This window comes from Pinus tabuliformis, chromosome X (genome assembly GCF_031772625.1).
Source record: "Pinus tabuliformis cultivar Carrire ecotype Pingquan chromosome X, CPIR1, whole genome shotgun sequence".
Classification (NCBI taxonomy): domain Eukaryota; kingdom Viridiplantae; phylum Streptophyta; class Pinopsida; order Pinales; family Pinaceae; genus Pinus; species Pinus tabuliformis.
Window position 1 is genome coordinate 95,587,317 of NC_142308.1, and position 23,509 is coordinate 95,610,825.

General features: G+C 40.0%; 1 protein-coding gene across 6 annotated transcripts in view; it reads right to left on the reverse strand.

Moving 5' to 3' along the window:
* Positions 1-2,885: 2,885 nt before the first annotated feature.
* The window catches only part of LOC149138573 (pre-mRNA-splicing factor ATP-dependent RNA helicase DEAH7-like), a 75,554-nt gene continuing 54,930 nt past the window's right edge, over positions 2,886-23,509 (reverse strand). For 3 of the 6 annotated variants that reach the window (XM_089449757.1, XM_089449756.1, XM_089449755.1), the window contains 6 exons: positions 23,210-23,389; positions 23,006-23,077; positions 22,670-22,846; positions 21,850-21,911; positions 4,870-5,022; positions 2,886-4,777 (listed from right to left, as the gene is read on the reverse strand). In XM_089449757.1, the coding sequence (XP_089305883.1) occupies positions 3,178-4,777; positions 4,870-5,022; positions 21,850-21,911; positions 22,670-22,846; positions 23,006-23,077; positions 23,210-23,389 (2,244 nt within the window). In that variant the 3' untranslated portion in view covers positions 2,886-3,177. The remainder of the gene's footprint in view (positions 4,778-4,869; positions 5,023-21,849; positions 21,912-22,669; positions 22,847-23,005; positions 23,078-23,209; positions 23,390-23,509) is intronic. The other 3 variants (XM_089449758.1, XM_089449754.1, XM_089449759.1) reach the window with 1 other exon arrangement.

Consider the following 23,509-nt stretch of genomic DNA (forward strand, 5'->3'; position numbering starts at 1 on the left):
GAGCCAAACAATAAGTTTGTCCGTTAAATTTATGGAGTGCTTAACACAGGATGCCATCTTCAGACACAATTTGCGAGAAGGGTTTATCCAAGTGACTTGCATAAACTGCCTGTAAATATCATCTCTAATGATCTTGTTCATCTCCTATCGGACTTGTAGGAGGTGGTCAGGTGCATCTAATGACTATCTAAATGGAGGAAGTCGATCCATCATAATATCAACGAAGTCCAAAAGATCTAAAACCCTTACATGCCATCACCAAAGCACTAGATAAGGCAATGGACTACGATGAACAATACGCCAAATATGAATAATGATCTTGCTCTTCTGAAGTCAACGAAGCTCCAAATGTGGTCTAGAAGCAAGACGAAGTTGAACATCATCTCAAGCTGAAATTGTCGAGCACCGAACTCAGCAAGGATGATGGGTCGAGAACTATCTGCTTACATCTTATGATGCAGCAAAGGAGTAAGACTGACACTCTCTCTACTGAGGCCCAATCAGACTCTAGCTAACACAGACACAAAACCTCTAAACCATAGAGAAACTATGGGCCAGATAAGGGTGTCGATGAGAGACATCTTTCACAATATGTCCTAAAAGGTGATTCCAAAAACAGAGTTGTTCAAGAAGGGCTAAGGATTTGTAGCTCTTGTTGACTCATGGCTGCAGGGCATGCCAGAGTCTAGACTAAAGCGACATTCAATGAGTTGCAACCGAAGGTATGAATAGATGTTAGTGATCTCGATCTCCTCACCTCTAAAAAAATGATCCAATATGGTATGACCTTGGTTTTCCCCAAGTTCACCATCAACTGACAAAGGTCACAAAAAAGACCCAAGGCATCTAGTCGTCTCTGCAACCCCTCTAAGGATGAGGCCGGGGAGGACCACATCATCAACAAAAGCAAGATCGATATCAAGGCCTAGGGGAGAAGGCACACATCAATGTCCCTGATGTGGACTCCAGCTCATCAATGTAAATCCCAATAGAGGGGCACAATGGGTACCCCTATTTGACCCCAATTGTACTCCTAATTAAATCTAATACTCCATGGACTATGCGGCGATGACCAAGGACTGACTCATGCGAGTGCATGATGGCTGTCAATAAAGTCTCTAAAATGCCAATGTCTTTGAGCCTACACAACAATGCCTCCCAAGGAATAGAGTCAAACACTTCTTGGAAATCATACAAAACAGTAGTAAACGTACAAAGAGTGATGTCACACCTCAATAATCTCCCAAAGCGTAAGAATCTAATCATATATCTGGTCTGCAGGTTGGAATCTAGCTTGTCCTCTAGCTCTAAGTTGCCCCCACTCAAGCTTCCCGAAGAGTTTCACATGGAGGACTATAGCAAAGAGTATTGAGGAATGTGTGGCCAACAATGGTCTTGTAGTTGTTAGGATCTGCATTAGAACCCAATTTGTGGATCACATGAATAGTGTAATGTGACCAAGACTGTGGAAACCCTGTACAGACCACATGGTTGAACAAATCAGCTGGACATCCAAAGCGTGAAGAGTTCAACCTGGAACCCTTCCTCGTCCGCTGCTCTGCTGGTGTTCATCATCCAGACCGCCTCCTATATATCTTGGTATGAGAATGAGTAGCAAGAAGGGTAGGGAGAGGTAACCTGGATTGGGTGTTGCCCAAGGACATCATAGAAAAGGATGTGTGAGAGAACGCGGATTTTGGATCGAGCTTGGACGAGAGAGAGGAGTGGCAAAGGAAGACCATGTGCTAGAACTAGCCTAGAAGTATTTAGGGGGATAGATAAGGGGAGCACTCATCCCCAGTCTCTGTTGTGAGATACAGAGGTGTTCCTTACAATGGTGAAGGCGATGATATGAGGCCTTAGGATCAGGCTAGGAAGGGTGAGTATGAGTGAAAGCATGCCAATGCTAACAATGGAGGGTTTTGAATTCATCGTTATAACGCTATTCATGGGGCAGAATCCAAGTTTGGGGGAAGGGGATGTGGATCTCGTGGAGCGGGGTAAGATTTAAGGGCACTTCCCAAATGGTGAATGAAAGGCAGGTGTATTTCGCAAAGGCAAAGATCAGAGAGAGAAGGATAAGCACTAAATTAAGTTTCTAACTTATCTGCATTTAAGTTGGTCTTGGTGTGAAAAGTTGTAGCTTAATTGTTCTATTTTTTGGACCTATATACCACCAAAATCAGTCAAATCATTTAAGTTGGTATTGGTGTGAAAAGTTGTAGCTTAATTGTTCTATTTTTTGGACCTATATATATTATACCAGCATAATCAGTCAAATCACAACCAAAAAAGGTCAATATACAACCGTAATATGTCCAAAAGTAGAAAAGTTAGACAATCCTGCATGAAAATGTTTGATAACAGATTGCCGCTGTCAGTGCCCCATTGTGGGAAGGAGCAGAACACCCCTTTACTCCTAAGGTGTTGATTTTATTTTTTATTTGTTTTTTGGCAATTTCCCTTTCTAGATTTCAGCAGTTTTTGGTTAAGTTGTAGCAGTCTCTTATTGATCATTTTAGCAAGAGTGAAATCAGTTTCAGCATTTTCATTTTCTAGATTACAGCCAGTGTCTTTTATTCAGCCTTTCCAACATTTATTTCAGTTCACCATTTCCAGAATTCATATGATGTAGAGCCCATTATATACGTTTATATTTCTAGAAGATTCATCGATTTCTTTGCTGTAGTAGTGACATAATAAGAAAATGCCAAAACATTCCCAATATTTTTTTGTTTTCAGCAATTTCCCTTCTGAATTTCAACAGTATTCGACTAAGTTGTAGCAGTCTTTCATTGATAATTTTAGCGAGATTGATCAGATTCAGAGTTTTCATATGAGGGTGGGGGTCAGGGAGATAAGATAGATAAGATAAAATGAGATAAATGTATTAATGTCCGAGAAATGACAACTGAAGTAGGTCAATTGAACTGCTAGATACAATGATGTCTATATAACGCAGGAGCACTAAAGCAACTCCTATGTAAAAGCAAGCAGGAATTAAAATACAACAGAAGTCAAATCTAAAACATAGACAACCAACTCCAAAGATGGAGAGGTGATCCAAGGGAGATGTACAAGGTGAGTATAACCAATCTATGGCACAAGTGGTACAAGGCTACCCTGGTCCACTGGAACCATCTCTCCTATTCTAGTTTACAATATTGTACAGAAAGTTTACAGGCCCAGTCGTTTAGGTGGTCGTAAATATGTGCCAGTGGGACGCAAACCAGGCATAGCTACTTGTTGCCTCTCTCTAGAACGTTTTTCTTTCTCCCTCTGCTTCATTTCATATTCCAGTTCAACCTGCTTTTTCCTTAAATCTTCCATTTCCTGTTCCATTGCAGTCTTCTCTTCCCTTTGCTTTTTCCTTTGTTCTAACATTGAGGTATGTGAATCCTTGATAGAAAAGAACATGGGGCCAAGTTCAGCAAGCCACTGAGGCTCAACAGCAGTAACACATTGCATATATTCCTTTGTTGTGAGAACCAGTTCATGATATACAACGTAATCAGGAGTGTATCCCAGTCCATATAGTGCACTGCTTGGATGCAGATGGCATGGCATTCCAGTTCTGCTGTTGGCATATTCACCAATACCTTTTAACCTAGCTGCATTGTGAAAGTATGCAGAACAAATTGCTTTCCTAATAACATCCCAATCATGATCACAAGTTGTCAGAGTGATCTTTTGCATTTTGAGGATATCTAAAAGCTGAGAGCGCACCTCACGAGCTTTGCGCAATCCCTTTACCTGTAAAAAGTGATCATTGCACCAGTCTCCTCGATACTGATTAGATTTCCATTGTTGGTACACATTTAAAAGTGTCAGGTGATCACTCTCAGGAACAAAAAACTTTTCCCTTGCTGCATCACTTTCTTCAGCCCTGTCTTTAGGGCGGAAAAAAACAGAAGGAACAGAAAGCATAGAAACAATTGTCAAGACTTCATTGACACAGCCAAGTTGTTCCCCAATTAATAGCATTTTTGCAAGGGGAGGATCAAGAGGAAACTCGACCATCTTCCTTCCAAGAGTGGTCAATCTGCCCACATTATCAAGTGCACCAAGTACCCAAAGCTGATACATTGAATTGAGAATATTGTCTTGTGGAGGAGGATCCATAAAATCAAAATCCAAAAGGTTTTCAACGTTCAACGACTTGAGTAGTAAAACAACATTTCCAAGGTTGGTACGTTGGATTTCAGGCACCGGATTTGGCAGCATTTCATTCTGATATGCTGTCTCAGTGTACAAACGATAGCATGTCCCAGGACCTGTCCTACCTGCTCTACCAGCACGTTGATCTGCTGCAGCTCTGCTTGCAGGAAAAACCTGAAGAGCATCCATACCCATTCTTGGATTGTAGACTTTCAACTTTCCATATCCAGTATCAATCACATATAAGATGCCATCAACAGTAAGCGATGTCTCAGCAATATTGGTGGCTACAATACACTTGCGAGCACCATTTTCTGCTTTCTGAAATATTTTGGCCTGAAGATCTGAAGGCAGTTGAGAATAAATAGGGAGTATTGATAGTTCAGTTACTCTATTTTTTGTAGTTCCCTCTAGCTGATCCATACGTTCTGCCAATGCATAACAAGTAGCTTCAATTTCATCTTGACCTGTCATGAAAATAAGAATATCTCCTGCTGGGCAGGTAATGTGAATAGTCATAGCTTGTTTCACAGCTGCTTCTACATAGTCTTCACAAGGAGTTTTGCTATAGAGTATATTGACAGGAAATGTCCGTCCAGGTATATTGAAAACAGGTACACTGTCACAGAAAGAATATCATATGTCAATCAGTAAATATTTATAGATTAATTAAATGACAATCATATGAGCTGATTTAAAAGGAAAGCATACCCTCCAAAGAAAACGGAAAACTTCTGTGCATTTAAAGTTGCAGATGTTACAATAAGCTTGAAGTCACGACGCCGTGCAACTATTTGTTTCAAAATCCCGAATAATACATCTGTATTTAAAGATCTTTCATGTGCTTCATCCATAACAATTACACTGCAGAGGCAAAAAGCAAATTTCAGCTCCTGCTAAAAATCAAACAGTTTAGATAGGGCAATGTACTGCAGTATGCATGATGAAAAGTGGAATTAACATGCATGAGACAAAAAATACATCTGACAGATTAGCCTGTTTCAGGCATTTTGTTATTTGATGAGAGCAAAGATGGAAAAACCATTCACTTAAAAGTTGAATAATTTGCATGGTTTTATATGGTTTTCTACTTTTTACCTACTCCAAAGGGGAAGTTTCCCAATGTCCCACTTTTGAGAGGACACAAAGGGATGATCTGTTAAAATTGGCAACTAGGGCCAAACTCCATGTGGGTCATCTTATTTATGGCAGCTGATAATTTTCTTGGATCTCTCTCATCGAGAGGTGTAGGATTGATCTACAGATCATCCGATTCAGATAAGTATTCATGGAGTTATGAATTTATTTGTGTTATAAGACAATTCATCAAGGTCGGCCAGCAACCAAATAAACCCCACATGTGCTCAACGTTTTAGTATAAAAAGAGATGACTTGAGAGTCATTTCTCCCACACACTTCTATCTTGATTTCTCTCCACTTGTCTTGGGTTTTAGTGGAAGAGAAATCTAGGAGTGGAAGCCCTAGACGTTGGAGGAAAAGAGGCTGCCCTAGAAGCAGATAGAAGGCTGCCCTAGACGCAGATGGAAGGCAGCCCTAGATAGAAGGCAGCGCTAATGCAGACCTAAAGGCTGCCCTAACGCAAACCTAAATCAGCCCTAACGCAAGATGCCCTAACGCAATTCTAAGTCATCACAAGCTCTGAAATATAGTGCGAGTTTGGAGCAAGGAAGGCTGAGGCAGGTCAGAGTTTGTGGACTGTTTTGAGTACGGATTTTAGAGAAGAAGAGCCGCAGCTCTTAGCCATTGCAGGAGGCAAGAAGGATGGCTTGAGGTGACACGTTCGAGTAGCCTATCAGGCAGCAGAATTGAGGTGAGTTTCATGATTGTTTTAAGCATGACTTTGGGGTGTATATCTCTGTTTATAGGGCCGCAGTGAGGGACTATTACAGCAGCCGTTGGGAGATGAAGTTTAAGTGGCCAAGAGGCCTAGAAAGGGCCTCCTAACTAGGCCGCAGTCATCTCTAAGGACAGCGAGGCAAACAGGGGTATTCTCCCTGTACGTTAGGCTTGTTGGTGTGCCCTAACCAGACTAGTACGTGCACAGAACCCTAGGCAGAAATCAGCAGTAGTATGCAGCGAATTGAGGGCTGTTTATGGACTGATAGATAGATGCATGGGACAGCAAGGCAACTAGTACAGCATTGCTAATAAATGGGACAGCTGGGCTACATGGTGCTTCAAACTAGTGCAGCAAAATAAATAGGACAGCTGGGTTACATGGTGCTGCCAAGATGCATGGGACAGCAAGGTATAGTGCTGTATAGATACATGGGACAGCTATGACATGGCAGCAAAGGCACATGGACAGCAGCAAGCATGGTGAAGCATGGACAGCATGGCAAGCATGGTGTAGCATGGCAAGCATGGACAGCACGGCAAGCATGGTGCAGCATGGCAAGCATGGACAGCATGGATAGCAGTGGCAAGCATGGTGTTGCAAGCACAGGAGACATATTGTATGACAACATGTTTATGACACATGGGACAGCAGTGCAGCAGTATGATGTGTACAGCATGGTCATAAGGTCCAACATTGTGACGATGGGTGCAGCATTGTGCAGCACGGTGAGGTGCAGCATGATGACGAGATGCAGCTCTTAAGATTAAAGCAATGCCATGAGAGTTGTACCCCCAAATAAGTGTATGTGCTAATGATCTCAATCTCTTCTCCTCTGAAGAAGAAATGGTGATCCAAGGGTACTTCTTCAAACCATTGAAGATATAACCTTGGTTTTACCCAATGTTACATTTATCGGTATCGGCAATTTATCGCCAAGGGTCCAAAATTTAAATTATCGCCAATATTGGGGAAAATATCGGAAATTATCAGGGAACTTAAATAGTACAACAATAATCATTTTTTCAATATTTTAACTTATAAAACAACATCAACATCAAACAAACAGATTGCTACATAAATATGAAAATAAAATCGATATATAAGATGTATAAGATGTCATGGGATACATCAGATATCAATATTGAAATATGATATTTGTCCTAAGTGATAAGATCTAACATAAGATATAAAATCATATAAAAACAAAAATAATTGTTATCTCATGAGATGATGGTAACGAAAACAATGGATTTCCCCTTGTTTGCTTCATGGAAAATGGTCACATCACCCTCAACAATGTTATCATAACTGGACCAAAAGATTGGTCGACCAAAAAGTACATAAAATATTCAAATTTTGAAAAGAACATATGATTCATGTGCAGCCATATGAATCCAAATTATTATACACATGTATGCCAAATTTCTCATGTGTATAGCTAGGGTACATATAACCAAAATATCACCGAGTGCAATCCATCTCTGAATCAAAATATATCAATAGAGGCTGAGAGGCTCTAAATTACCTCCAAAATCCAAAGAAAATCATGCTACAACAAATAGCTATATAACATCAAAATTGTTACCTATATTGGGATCCTAGTCATCAAGATCACCCACTAAGCATTAAAATAAGATAGAAAAAACTTAACATCCTAATCAATGATTTTGCTTGAGTAAAGTGTACATTTTTACAAGGGTAATGAAGGAGGAGCTCAACAATCAATTCCACCAAAATCAAGGTACATAGAGGGCTTGGTGATCTTGATTAAATGTCAGTTCCATATCCGCGTACATCACAAAATCTAGTAGAAATGTTGCAATCCCCCCAATCTTGAAAACCTAAAAACTGTCAAGTCTGATGGATTTTGAGTGGGATCTAAAATTCTACTTTCTCCATATGAAATCCAATGAGGTCGGAACCACTCTCAAACATCCTGAGTCAATTAATGGTAATGTTAAAAAATTAAGTAAAAGGATGAAAATGAAAGATAAAGGAAAATGTCACTTTTACTTTAAGAATTTAATATTACTATTAAATACTAGGATATGTATCTCATGAGATGATTCTTTGGAAATGAGGAAAATAGATTTCCCCTTGATTGCTAGATGGAAATAGGCGAGTATCCTCACAGCTCAATCCCTTAACTCACTTGTAAAATATTAGGGTTAAAAGAAAAAGAAACATTTGGTAAGAAGTAGAAATTGACAAAGACATGGCAATAGTTTTGAAATTATCACGATAATTACCTAAATTATCGCAATAAATTCGAAACAAAGAAATTATCATGATAAGTTATAGCGATAATATCAGTGAGTGGCAGTTTGGGGAAAATATCGCGATAATTCCGACATTATCGTGATATGTGCAACATTCTTTTACCCGTGTTGACCATTGTTGATTGTTGAGTTTCACTTGGCAAACATGAAGACTCCATAGCCCATGACAAAGAATGTACATCAAAAATTTCAAAAAATTTCAAAAGTCCAAAAGTCAGTGAAGCATTCCAGCCCCTTTCTCTCTCCTCTTTCTTTTTTTGTCCTCAAATTTCACAACCCTTCAAGGAGTTGTAAAAATGTCGCTAGCGTGATGAATAAAGCTATGTAACACGGCTATGATACTTGGGACTTGATCAGCAAGTGAATATACCCTAGAGTGTTTTTTTCATTTAGCTAATTATTCTTTCTTTTCAGTGACAAATAATTAACTGAGTTTTTTCACTCACGGCATACCCCAAAGTTGGCGTGACAGCTTGAAGGTTGAGCCCTATGTCCATCTTAGTGTCTATGGTCGATGTATATTACCGTGCTAGGTCATCTCTAAAATTTCACGGAATTTGACCAAGTCTAGATAAGATTTTTTAATAATTACAAATTTCTCGCAAGACGGGATTTTTTAATTATCTTTATGGAAAATGTAATAAAGTGATGCCAAAAGATGTTAAGAGTGTATGAATACTCAAAATTCATCTCCTTCGTCTCAACATTCTTCTAGGACACACTTTGGGGGTCAAAAAGTCACTTCTAGCCCCTCAAAACCCACTTTTCTTAAGTCTAGTGGGAAAATTGGAAATAAATTGCTAGAAAAATAAATAAGTGGAGAAATAATAAATATTTCCACATGACAAATGAAGTGGAAATGACATGGAAAATCAAGTCAAGACAAAGATTAGTCAAAGGACGAGTTTGAGGATGATTTGGCACACACATGATCAAAGAGTTATGTCACTCCAAGCAAGTCGAGCTAGTGGCCAGTTTGTGGGGTCAATTTGCTTACATGGCAAGTTGAATCTCTCAAGAGAATCAACGCATGGATTGAGGAGGTATCACAGGATTTGATTGAGAAAATTACGGAGATTGGTCTCCACTCACACCAACTCCATCATACACTTGTTCAATAATTACTCACTTCATCCCACACACAGCATCAGAGGCAGCGACATGCAGATCTTGTTGGACGCATGGCAGATTAGCACTCGAATTGGAGAAGTGCCATCACATGATTTATGGTTGAGATTTGTATGGGAGTTTTCCTCCCCTCACCCACTCATACTTCACATATGGCAGCTCAAAACAAAACGCATATGGAGAACGGGATACACTACCCCACCTACCAAAGTTTGATTTCACACTTGGCAAGGGCTCTCTACACATGGAATTCGATTTTCCTCATTTGGATTGTCATCTTCTCCACTTGTCATTGGTCACTCTCATTGGGATCTTCTTCCATTGTTGTATAAATCAACCATTTGGGCTCCCATTTGCTCATGGTTGGAAGCTAGATGCTTCTTGTTACTATACTCAAATTTCTATTGAATCAACAAAGGAGGGTACATGTTTGTCTTGTGATGTTATGCTTTGAGGATGAGGTAAAATGTATCATTGAATTTTGTTCTCATACTATGATTGTGTTTTATTGAGTTTATATTGCATAGCTAATTGATTTTGTGTATAGTCTGAGGACATTTCTATCTAAGGAAGATAGAATGCAATTATTTGCAATCTCCCTTTAGTTTGGCATATCCTGAGCACTTGTTGTAATTTGTTGTTCTCGGTTGAACAACAAATTCAATTTTGCCTTCATATGACAAGCCTCCTTTTGCACTAATAATTGGCTTTGCAAGTGTTGATTGTATTCAAGACAGGTTACCAGGTTCCTTTGGAGATTGGGGACGTCTTCAGTTGGACCATCCGTCTCTAATGACCTCAAGGAGATCGTAAGTCACTCAAGCAAGGGATTTCCCAAGGTCATCTAAAGACATTGAAATAGGGTTTCTATATGCCTTATATTCTTCCTTCCATCAAATTTGAAATTCAAGTACTATTGGTTACTTCAAAATTGTGCTTCATTTCATATCAAGCATAGAAGGCTAGATCAGTGGGCTTATGCTCATCTTTCTCTCATTAAATCAGCTCATGTGAGTGATCTTAGTGAGGATTTTATTGTAATATAAGTGTATTTTAGATTTGCATTTGATCCACAAACTTCTTTCCATCTCATGCATTCTATTTCCTCTTGAATATTTCAGCCTCTTGCTTATCTTGCACACTTATTTGTCTTCTTGCTTTAGATAGGGATTGGAGGTGATTTTGAGTTGGAAGAAGGCTTGAAGGCAAATTCGAGTTTGATAAGGGGAGCTAAAGCACATGCCTTGGAGTCCTTTCCATTCGAACCTTCAATATTAATACCCTCTCCTCTCTATTCATCCTTTTCTTCTTCCAAGAGCCTCACAAGTGTGAGGAATTGTAACTTTGATATTTTTTTCATTCAAGGCTTTCAAGCCTTCGCTCAAGAAACTTATCTTTTGTAATTTCTCAAAGACATACTGTAAATTCTTCCCAAAGCTAAGCCCTCATTTCTTTAAGGGGGCTCTCACATCAACTAATAATAAAGGAATCACTTTTCTTCGGGAGCTTGGGGATCATCCCCTTGGCATCCCATCCTTCTCTCTTTTGAGGGAAGGAAACCTTGAATGTGTTTGTTGTGGTCTTCATCTTTCATCTCTTTCATTTATTGCAAGTAGTCTAACCTTTCTTTCTTGTTTCATGTTGTTGAAATATGTAACTAGGTTCGGTCTTCATAATGACATATGTAATCATGCTTTTATGTATTTGATGTAAAGAGAAAAAATAAATTTATTATAGTTATTCTTGAGGCATGGGTTTCATGGTCAAGGAAAATTTATGTTTAGGTCAAGCACCCATTGAGTGCTTCTAGGGCTTGTCATTGAGTCTACAAGTCAATTGAGTCATTGTCATGTATGGAAGACACTTTTGGGCATGTTACATATTGTGAAGAAAATTTATTCGAGTCAAAATTAGAGTCAGAGACCCTCCAAGACCTTGTCAAACAAGAAGCAACAAGTCGGCCTCTATGAGAGGACAAGTTGGCCTACAGGCAGCAATTCGACCTAGAGAGAGACCTATATATAAGGGAGACCTCGACCTCATTTGACATGGAATACACGCAACTCATAGAAGCACAAGAAGAGCAAAGGATACCTAGTGAAGGGAAGGAGAATGTAAGGAGGAGAAAAACAAAATTTTTAAGTATTGTTTTAGGCTATACACCTCACACATGTGAGATATTTAGGGCTACTTTCTGTTGCAGGAAGATTGAATTGCAAAGCCACCAAGAAGATTCATTTTGGTGCCAAGAAGACTTGTTTTGAAAGTCGAATTATCAAGAAAGAAAGTACTCCTCAAGCAAAGGAAAGAGAAGGATAATTTCTCCATATTTTTCCCACATGTGCGAAGCTAGGTTTTTTGCAGGAAGGTCAAAAGTCGCAGGCACAGTATGCAGGTCTAAAGTTGAGGAGTTGCAGCAGTTGTGAAGCTGATTTGACTTGGGTTGACTTTAGTAGAATTTCTTCAAAGGAGATGTTTGACTTGGTCTTGGAGGGATCTTGGTCAAGGGTCATAAGTCTTAGAATTCATCATTTGAAGTTCTATAAGAAAAGAAGAGTTCTTGTGGGTTTTCCCCTCAAGAATTGAGGTTTTGGCCCTAGATAATCACCTATATCTTGTGTCCTCCTATCTCATTGGTCTTTATGATTTGGTAGTTGTTTGATGATAAAAACATAATACTAATAAGTGAAAGAAGAAAATAATCAAGTTTAAAAATACATCACAAGCAGTTATCAAAGTAAAAGAAATCACCTAACATAGCTGCCCTAGATTTCTCAACACATGCTAATTTATTTGATCTAGTTTCATGCTCATTCCATTCACTAATTTTGAGCTAGTTGTTCATTTCATGTTCATCTCACTTAGCTATTACTAGTTGCTAATCTTCATTAAATCATTTTGCATGTTAGTTTTTCTCAACAAATTTTACTTCATTTCCATGCTAGTTTCATCTAATTTGTTAATTTAGTTTCATTTACTTGTAGCAGCATCTAATTTCCAATTCGCATGCTCACTTGATTTGTTGAGATTGCAACAAGATGATGGAGCTTAGTGAAAAGAGTCGCCTTCACTAAGTGGGCCCGCAGGCTATTTTTGGCGCAAGTCTATTTTTAGACTATGTCTATTTTTAGACATATGGATCATGTCTATGTTTATGGATGATTGATCAAGTTGGGAAAAATAGATGGACTTCTATTTTTGATGAAAGTGTGAGTGATCACAGTGTGAGTGATCAAGTCTATTTTTAGACTGGCTGTCAAAAATAGAAAAGTCAAATATTATTATCTCACAATAATATTTGGACTATAAACTTAATCTTATTCTCTTGGAGCACTTCAGTTTGAGCTACGGAAGTGGCACATGCAGCTGTCAGAAGGAAATTCGTTTTTCTTATGAGTCAGTTGAGTTGTTGCATGCATGACTTCAGTTAGAACTCAAGTGAGTTGAGTTTAGTGGACTAGAGGTACAGTTGATGGAGTTGTGTTCAGTTTAACTTAGTTAAACTGGTTGTAGTTAGTCTAACTGCAGATAGACTAATGATGAGTTGTTAAACTAATTATTAACTCATAATACAACTAAAGAATACATTAGTTAACTCAGTTGCATGTCAGTGCATGTTCAGTTCAACAGGGACAGGTGGTAGAGAATCAGATTGCTATCAGTTGTGACTATAGTTGTGCACCAGATCTTGCACAATCAAAGGATTGAGTATGCCAATGAGTTTGCTCACGTATTTGGCCCGCATTTTAGCCTTTGCTCACGTCCACAAAGAGTGAGTGACTATTTTGCAGGTGAAAATCGAGTTTGGGAAGCAATTCTCATCAGTTTTCAGAGCAGGTATTGAGCAGTGGAGGCAGGCAAGCAGTGGAAGAGATTTGGAGATCAGATCTGAGCTGTATTGTGTGTAACAGAGGTGGAGATACTTGTGAGAAGTATTATGCTGTGTAATGTTACATGACTCAATCATTAATATACAGATAGTGTGGGGTTTTTAGCGAGATGCTTTCCCCGTGATACATACTGTGTTAATGTGTGAATGCTCTTGATGTTTTATTGTTATTGATGCTGCTATATTCTTGATCAACGTAGAGGAGCTTATGTATTGTGTATGTTTTCCGCATTAGTACATGATCAGGATAATCTCCATTGAATATGTGTTAAATTATTCAAAATTTCTACATGGTATCGAAGCTAGATAATTGTAGAAAAAGTTTCTACATGGTATCGGAGCAGCTTGATTTGTAGAAGAGATTTTTACAGGATATCAAGCGAGGATTGATCATCAGATCTACTATTCAGGAAGTGTTTACATTCTATTTCTTCAGGCAGAGTCTGTAATCGGGCCAGGTAGCCTCTGGATTCATCCTTCCTTTGGAAGGTGAAATATCCGGTAAAAGCCCATACAGTCCATCTCTGTACGAGAAATATTTTGTTCTCACGAATTCTAGATCGGAAGCAGTTGAGTTTGGAGCTGGTGGAAAATCGAATTTGCAGCAGTGTTGTTGAAATGTCTTTCAACGGATTGCAAATGTTATTCCAAAGCAAGAGCGACCTGGCGCTCAAGGATAAACTCAGTAACAATAAAGGTGAGAATGGATCTTCATCAAAGGTATCTGATGAAGAGAATTGCGCTTTGGCTGCCAAAGCAAAGAAGGGGAAGAACAAGAAAGCTTCTCATTCCGGTGCGAAAGGCAAGAAGCAGGATATGTCCAAGGTGAAGTGTTTTCACTGTCACCAGCACGGACACTATGCCACAAATTGTCCGCAGAAGAAGAAGAACAAGCAAGCTGCTGGATCTGCAGGGGGAGAGGCTTTAGCTTCTCAGTTTGAGCTTGATTTTTCATTGATCGCATGCTTGGTTTCAAGTGTGATGGGATCAGTGTGGTTCCTGGACAGTGGTGCGTCTTTTCACATGACGGGAGATAGAGATTTGTTCTCTGATCTGGAGGACAAAGATCTTGGAGTGCACATCGAGATGGGCGATGATGGTAGATACAGTGCGACCGGTATCGGTACCATTTCCTTTGAGAGGGAGTCTGGTAAACCCTTTGTATTGAAGGAAGTCATGCATGTTCCAGGATTGAAGAAGAATCTCATCTCAGTGGCGATGTTAGAAGACAAGGGGTATGATGTTGTTTTCAGCGAGGGAAAGGCCTTCCTGCGCAGCAAGACAACTGGTGAGACCCGGAAGATAGGGGTTCGAGTGAGGAACCTTTATCAGTTGCATGTAGATGGATGCGCAGCAATGGCAGGCAAGGCAGAAGGATTGGTGAGCCGGGATGATGGCGAGTTGTGGCACAGGAGATTGGGTCACCTTCACCATGGAGCCTTGAAGATACTGCAGCAGATCACTACAGGGCTTCCTAAAGGCACACTTGCGCAGTCAGATCAATGCAAGGGGTGTACTTTGGGGAAGTTTGTGAAAGCCACCTTTCACGAGAAGGATAGTCGCGCCACGACGATCCTTGAGAGAATTCACACAGACGTGTGTGGACCTTTCTCAGTTGCTTCGACAGCAAAACACAGGTATTATGTGATTTTTGTTGATGATTTCTCTCGTAAGTGCTGGATCTTCTTCATGCAGAAGAAGAGCGAGACATATTCAAAGTTCTGTGAATTCAAAGCACTGGTCGAGAAGGAGTCGGGGAAGAAGGTGAAGGCTCTTAGGAGCGATAATGGTGGTGAATACATCTCGGACGAGTTCAAGGATTTCTGCAAGGCAGAAGGGATTCGTAGAGAGCTCATAGCTCCCCATAACCCACAGCAGAACGGGGTAGCTGAGCGGAAGAACAGAACGATTGTGGGTGCTGCACGGGCAATGTTGCATGATCAGGGCCTACCCCTTCACTTGTGGGCGGAAGCATGCAATACAGCAGTTTATGTGCAGAACCGTTGTCCTCATAGGATACTTGGCATGAGTACACCCGAGGAGGCTTATTCTGGTAAGAAGCCTGATCTTTCTCATTTGAGGATTTTTGGTGCTAACGTTTACATGCATGTGACGAAGGATGCCAGAAAGAAGTTGGAGCCGACTGCAGAGGTTGGGATATTTGTGGGGTACACTGATACGCCCCACAACTATCGTGTGTATTTGCCAGACAGTGGTAAAACTGTTGTGCGACGGGATATAAAATTTCAGGAGGAGAAAGCCATGAAGTGTTCGCTTGAGAGGGAGCTACACTTGCATGCAGATGAGGAGCTATTAGTTCCTAAGGATGAGCTTCAGGACGTGGATCAGCCACAGGACGAGGTTCATGGAGTGGAAGAGACCACTCATGCAGCGCCAACCATCAGAGGGCGAAAGCGCTTGACAGAAGCTGAGCGACTGGCTCAAGATGCAGAGAAAGTTGTAGGACCACCTACAGCCCAACGCAGGCAGAGACAGTCACCTGATCGGTACACTGGATACATGGCTCTTATGAGCAAGTGTGTTGTGACTGAGCCATCCTCTTTCGAGGAAGCTGTGGAGGATCCCGCATGGGTAGACGCCATGGTGGAAGAGTATGATTCTATTGTCAGAAACTGTGCATGGGAGATTGTTCCTAGACCGGAAGGGAAATCAGTGGTGGGTTCGAGATGGATCTACAAAGTTAAGCAGGCAGCTGACGGGAGTGTGGAGAAGTACAAGGCAAGATTTGTTGCCCGAGGCTTTTCACAGATTGAGGGGATCAATTATGAGGAGACCTTTGCACCTGTCGCAAGGTATTCTTCCATACGGACGATTCTTGCTCTCTCAGCGCAGATGGGATGGCACATTCATCAGATGGATGTGAAGACTGCGTTCCTCAACGGAGTCATTGAGGAGGAGGTGTACATTGAGCAACCCGAAGGCTTTGAAGTCTTCAGCAGCGAGTCGCATGTGTGCAGGCTCAAGAGAGCGCTGTATGGGTTGAAGCAAGCACCACGTGCTTGGTACACACGGATAGACAGCTATTTCACAGGACTTGGATTCTCCAAGAGTGAGGCGGATCCGAACCTATACCAGATTGTGGTGGAGGGTAAGTTGCTTATCATTGTACTGTATGTTGATGATTTGATTCTAACGGGTGATGAGCTGTTGATACTGTCATGCAAGAAGGATCTTGCTACAGAGTTTGAGATGAAGGATTTGGGCCTCCTTCACTATTTCCTAGGATTGGAAATATGGCAGCGCAGTGGTGGACTGTTTGTTTCTCAGGGCAAGTATGCTCGGGAGATACTGGAGAAGTTCAACATGCATGGCTGCAAGCCTGTTGATACTCCTCTTCCTGGAGGTTGGAGGAAGGAGGATGCCACTTCGGGAGAAGAAGTGGATGCCACTGTTTGTCGACAGTTGGTGGGGTCGTTGATGTATTTGGTCAATACACGACCTGATATATGCTATGCAGTTAACCAGCTTTCACAAGCTATGGTTAAGCCTACCAAGCTCTTCTGGAAGGCGGGCAAGCATGTATTGCGCTACTTGAGAGGCACATCGGGATATGGTTTGTGGTACAGACAGGAGGATGAGGTGAAGCTATGTGGCTTCACGGATGCAGATTGGGCAGGGAGCCCAACGGACAGAAAGAGCACATCAGGAGGGGTCTTCAGTATCGGATCGACAGTAGTTTCTTGGTACAGCAGGAAGCAGAGATCTGTGTGGATGAGGATGATCCTAGTCGGGTTTTTCGGGTCCAAGCACATCAGGTACCATCATATCAGAGATTGTGTGCAGCGGAGGATCATGTTACTTTCGTACATTCCAACGGAGGATCAGGATGCTGATATTCTGACGAAGGCTCTCACCAGGAGCAAATTCGAGTACCACCGAGGCAGAATAGGGGTTGCTGATAATCCATATCTTGTCGAGAGGGAGTGTTGAGATTGCAACAAGATGATGGAGCTTAGTGAAAAGAGTCGCCTTCACTAAGTGGGCCCGCAGGCTATTTTTGGCGCAAGTCTATTTTTAGACTATGTCTATTTTTAGACATATGGATCATGTCTATGTTTATGGATGATTGATCAAGTTGGGAAAAATAGATGGACTTCTATTTTTGATGAAAGTGTGAGTGATCACAGTGTGAGTGATCAAGTCTATTTTTAGACTGGCTGTCAAAAATAGAAAAGTCAAATATTATTATCTCACAATAATATTTGGACTATAAACTTAATCTTATTCTCTTGGAGCACTTCAGTTTGAGCTACGGAAGTGGCACATGCAGCTGTCAGAAGGAAATTCGTTTTTCTTATGAGTCAGTTGAGTTGTTGCATGCATGACTTCAGTTAGAACTCAAGTGAGTTGAGTTTAGTGGACTGGAGGTACAGTTGATGGAGTTGTGTTCAGTTTAACTTAGTTAAACTGGTTGTAGTTAGTCTAACTGCAGATAGACTAATGATGAGTTGTTAAACTAATTATTAACTCATAATACAACTAAAGAATACATCAGTTAACTCAGTTGCATGTCAGTGCATGTTCAGTTCAACAGGGACAGGTGGTAGAGAATCAGATTGCTATCAGTTGTGACTATAGTTGTGCACCAGATCTTGCACAATCAAAGGATTGAGTATGCCAATGAGTTTGCTCACGTATTTGGCCCGCATTTTAGCCTTTGCTCACGTCCACAAAGAGTGAGTGACTATTTTGCAGGTGAAAATCGAGTTTGGGAAGCAATTCTCATCAGTTTTCAGAGCAGGTATTGAGCAGTGGAGGCAGGCAAGCAGTGGAAGAGATTTGGAGATCAGATCTGAGCTGTATTGTGTGTAACAGAGGTGGAGATACTTGTGAGAAGTATTATGCTGTGTAATGTTACATGACTCAATCATTAATATACAGATAGTGTGGGGTTTTTAGCGAGATGCTTTCCCCGTGATACATACTGTGTTAATGTGTGAATGCTCTTGATGTTTTATTGTTATTGATGCTGCTATATTCTTGATCAACGTAGAGGAGCTTATGTATTGTGTATGTTTTCCGCATTAGTACATGATCAGGATAATCTCCATTGAATATGTGTTAAATTATTCAAAATTTCTACATGATTTAGATTTGCTTACATAGCTCACAACAATTTGTCTCATTGCAATTTGCAACTTTACTTTGAGCAAGCTTCAATATCTTAAGCAATTTCAATTGTCATTCTGTTTCATTAAAATCATACTCCAACATAAGTTGGTTGTATAGAGAATAGGACCCCTTCCTTAATACTCTTTTCTCAAGCTTGTGAGAAAGATAAACACATGACCAGCCAGTTCAAGTTCGGCTTGTCCAATGTTGAAGCGCTAGCACGTGGGTTGACTTGGTGCACTAGGTGGATACTCATTAATGAAGCTAAGCTTCTCCACTTGAGGCCTTGTGCAACCATCCCTATCCTTACAAGGGTAAAAGTTTAACAAGAAAGTTTGACCTTAGAATAGGTAGAATAGGACTAATAAAATAAACCAAGAGCACTCTAGATCACATCATTACTACATCTTATATGTTTATGCTATCTTGAATATCAAGGTTTATTTGCAAGTATCATTCACTTCCAAGTAGCATTTCACACTTTGCAGGTATCGTGGATTTACTTTTACAAGCATTTACATTCTTGTACTTGGAACATTTCATTTGAATTTCACTTGTTTATCTTGAAGTATTTGGAGCTTATTTACTTATCTTGGAGTATTTTTCATTTCATTGGATGCAACTTTTCCTTCAAGTATATTTCATGTGAGCACATCTTACTTTCAAGTACAAATTGTATCTCAAGCATTTCATTTGCTATCTTGTCATGTTTTTACTTTACAAGTATCATTTCTTTCCTTGGTCATTTTATCTTGCAAGTTACTTATTTGGCACTGGTCTCATCATTTTATTTCTTGCAAATATCTTTCTTGTTGATATTATTGATTATCTATTTGTTCATATGAGGTTATCTCTACATGTTCATGGTTATATCATTTACTTGTTGAAACATGTTTCAAATGGTCCATTGTAATCTTGTAATTTGATGGTTGATGCATCTCTTGGCTAACTTAATCATTCATCTCCTAGAATTCATTTGGTATAGCACTAACCAAGCCCTAAATTTCCTTAAGTTCTACCCCCCTTGGCTTCGACTAGGAGAGAGCCTAAATGAAGGAGTTGGGAATTGGGTGATAGCCCCAACTCACAACTTGCCCCCAAGGGCACACCAAGTGGAGTTAGGGATTTTCTCCACGCTAACCTTAGTTGTGAATTTAGGCAACAACAGCCATCAACTATTGAAGATCAAAATAAAGTTCTAGAGCATCTAGTTGTCTTTGTAGGCCCTCAAGGATGAGGCTACGAGGACCACATCATCAGCAAAGAAGGGAATAGATATCAAGACTTAGTGAAAGTCAATCACATCACATGCGGCATGAACAATACAAAGATAACCATCGATTGACTTGTATAGAAGCATGACAATAGCCAAAAGTGTCTTGAAAACGTCAAAGCCTCCAGAATAGGGCCTAAGGGGGCAAAGAGGAATGCTTTTCGAAAGCCTACAAAGTGGCAATAGACTTTCAAAGAACAATGTTGTGCCTCAATGTGGTCTGAAGTGTAAGAATGTGATCAATCATCAATGGTCTAATGTGCAAGTCAGAACCCCACCTTACCGCTAGCTCTAAGGAGTCTCCCCTCAAGCACTCTAGAAAGCTTCATCTAAAGCTCGAAAAAAAGTGTGGCCCACCATAATGGTTTTGTAGCTGTTAGGATCCACTCTTTGACTCAATTTATGGATCAAGTTAATAGTGAATAGTGTGATGTGGCCAAGTCTGCAGGAAACATGTACAAACAACATGGTTAGACAAGTAGGCCTTGAGAACTCTACCTAAAACCCTTTCTCTTCAAATAACTTTGTTGGTGTTCATCACTCAAACTACCTCCAAGATATCTCAGTAAGGGAATAAGCAGAAGGAGGGGCCAAAAGGGGAGGTAACACGAATCAAGGTCTGCCCAAGGACATCTAAGGTCTGCCCAGGGACATCATATATAGCGAAGGTATGGGAAAACATGGAGAGTTTGGATCAAGATTGGGCAGGAAGGGGGAATGGCAAGGAAAGATGGTGCACCAAAAACTTTTGGAAAATGGATACGGAAAGCACATAAATCTGCATCATGCCACCAATTCATAGGCTTTTAGATATACTCCTCATAAAGTTGAACATCACATGCGATGTAAACAATATGGAGATAACCAAGGACTGAATCATGTACGTTCATGACAGCAGCCAAAAGCATCTTGAAAATGCCAATGCCTCTAAGCCTCTGGAATAGGGCCTAAGGGGGCAAAGTCAAATGCTTTCTGAATATCTACAAAGTGGCAATAGATTTTCAAAGGGCAATGTTGTGCCTCCTCAATGATGGTCCGAAGAGTAAGAATATGATCAATGGTCTGATGTGCAAGACGGAACCCCACCTACCCCCGAGCTCTAACGAGTCTTCCCTCAAGCACTCTAGAAATCTTCATATCAAATACCATAGCATAGAGCTCGAAAATATGTGTGGCCCACCATAATCATTCTGTAGTTGTTTGGATCCACACTTGGGCTCAATTTATGGATCAAGTTAATTGTGAATAGTGTCATGTGACCAAGCCTACAAAAAACACATACAAACAACATGGTTAGCAAGAAGGGCCTTGAAGAACTCTACCTAAAACCCTTCCTCATCAACAACTTTGTTGGTGTTCATCACCCAAGCTACTTCAGGATACCTCAATAAGGGAATAAGTAGCAGTATGCACCAAGGGGGGAGCTAACATGAATCAAGGTCTGCCCAGGGACATCACATATAGTGGAGGTATAGGAAATCATGGAGTTTGGATCTGGATCAGGCGGGAGGGGTGAAAGGCAGGGGAAGATGGTGTTACAAAAACTTTTGGGAAAATGGATAAGGGAAGCACACAAATTGCATCTCCTATTTGAGATGAAGAGCGTTTTTTTGTCACAGAGAAGACAACAATAGGAAGCTTTTAGACTGGGATAAGAACAATGATCATGAGAAAAGGCATAGGGAAATTGGCTATGAAGAACTTTGCAATCTGCATCATATCACTGATTCATGGGGCATGAGCCAATTTGCTTTGTAACATGTATTGATATGTGATATTGCCGCATTGTTATGTACAAGGTTTCAATGATTTATGTTTCAATTTTTATATATTAATTTTATTTTTTAGTATTTCGGGTGGGGTCCTCTATGTTGGAGACCCAACATTCCCTATGATATTCTCTGGAATCTGGGGGCAGGTAGGTGCTTCTACACATCCACCAAATGCTACATCCCAGAAACTGGTGGAACATCGGTAAACACCATAACAACCTAGAACAAATTTCAATTTGAGTATTTTACAATTTTTCTACACTGAAATTTATTATAGAACTCAAAAAAAACTAGAAAACATAGATAACATAAGCAAGCATATCCGAAAAACCAATCAAAAAGAATTTAAATTATACCTGTACTGATCTAGGTCTGGTTCACGAAGAGTTTCCCGCAGCAACACTCCATCTGTCATGTACTGCCATAACCACCAAAGAAGATGTCAATCCCAAAAATTACTCATGGCATACAAAGTTATTTCAATTTTCTGATTCTCTGACACAGATAAAGCAACCAGTATCCTTACATCTGATACCAAATACATTGTTTGGCTATCGATGAAAAAATGCTTATAATAAGTTAACTCCAGATAATAACACAGTCAAGACACTACTGTCCTATATCTTCATGGAAAACAATTGGGAGGATACAGTCTTTTATTTGATAACTTGATCATGGATATGTTACTCTGTATATGATGTAAGGTAGTAGAAAAAGTGTGCAAGTAACCAAATAAGTGTGTGATAGATTGACAGCCCCTTGAATTTGGAGTGAAAACGACAGCCTGTACATCCTACAAAGAGTTGTTTGCCCCCAACCTGAGCATTCGTTGTTTCAGCAATCCTCCTAAATTGTAAATATGTACAAATAATTCCCAGCAAATTTAAGTTCTCAATTTCTGTATGTGTTTTAACTTTTTACATAAAAGAGAGATGTAAATAGTCGAGTATTGAGACTTAACACAGATGTACACTAACATTTCTGAACAGAAAATAAAAGAAGTGATTTAACCAAAACCCTGAAAAGCTGTCTGATCTTGAAATACTTGTGCTCAGTGCAATCCCACATTATCAGACAATGATTAACAAAAGATCATAAAACAGATTAACTATAGGATGTCAATAGCAATAAGGAAGATAGCCATCAAACGAGATGCAATAAGAACAAACAAGTTACCTTGATTATAGTATTTGGTCCAGTTACATCCTCAAATCGAATGGCATAACCAACTTTATCTCCCAATTCAGTTTCCATTTCTTCACTGACTCGCTTGGCAACACTCATAGCTGCAACACGTCTTGGTTGAGTGCATCCAATCATACCATATGTTGTATATCCATCCTCGTGCAAATACTGCAAAAAAAATTAACATGTTGGAATCAAGCTTTAGGGCAAAGCAAAAAGGCACATTCAACAATTCAAGTCTTGGTGAAAACGAGCAAAAAAAAAAATCTTCAATGATGCCAAATATTTTATCACTTGTTGATTGATTAGTAAAATTAAATTGCAAACCTGTGTAAGCTGTGTAGTCTTCCCTGATCCTGTCTCCCCGACTACCACAATCACTTGGTTTTCACGTACAACCTGTAGTCATTAAACCAAATATGTGATTATTATGGTACAATAATATTGTACGACAAATGAACTGCCAAAATATGGATTCGGGAAAGGAAAGCAAAACTATAATAAAACGTAAAGCCAAAGACACAACCACACCTGCAAGAGATCATCTCGAGTGGAGTATATCGGAAGATACTGCCGCTGTTCATATAGTGTCTTTGATTTTGCAAATTCGCTGACTGCTTCACCTTTTTCCTTCATGTGTGATGCAAATCGTGCTTCCTCCTTAAAATCAATTTCACCCTCTGGACCAACTGCTGCCTGGTCTGCATCTATCTGATAAAAGGATGTGTATAACTCCCATTACTTAAACCACTTGACAACTATAGCCATAGATACCAGAAAAAGCTCTTACTTAATGAACAAAATAAAGAAAACAGTCCCTAGAAGCAATCA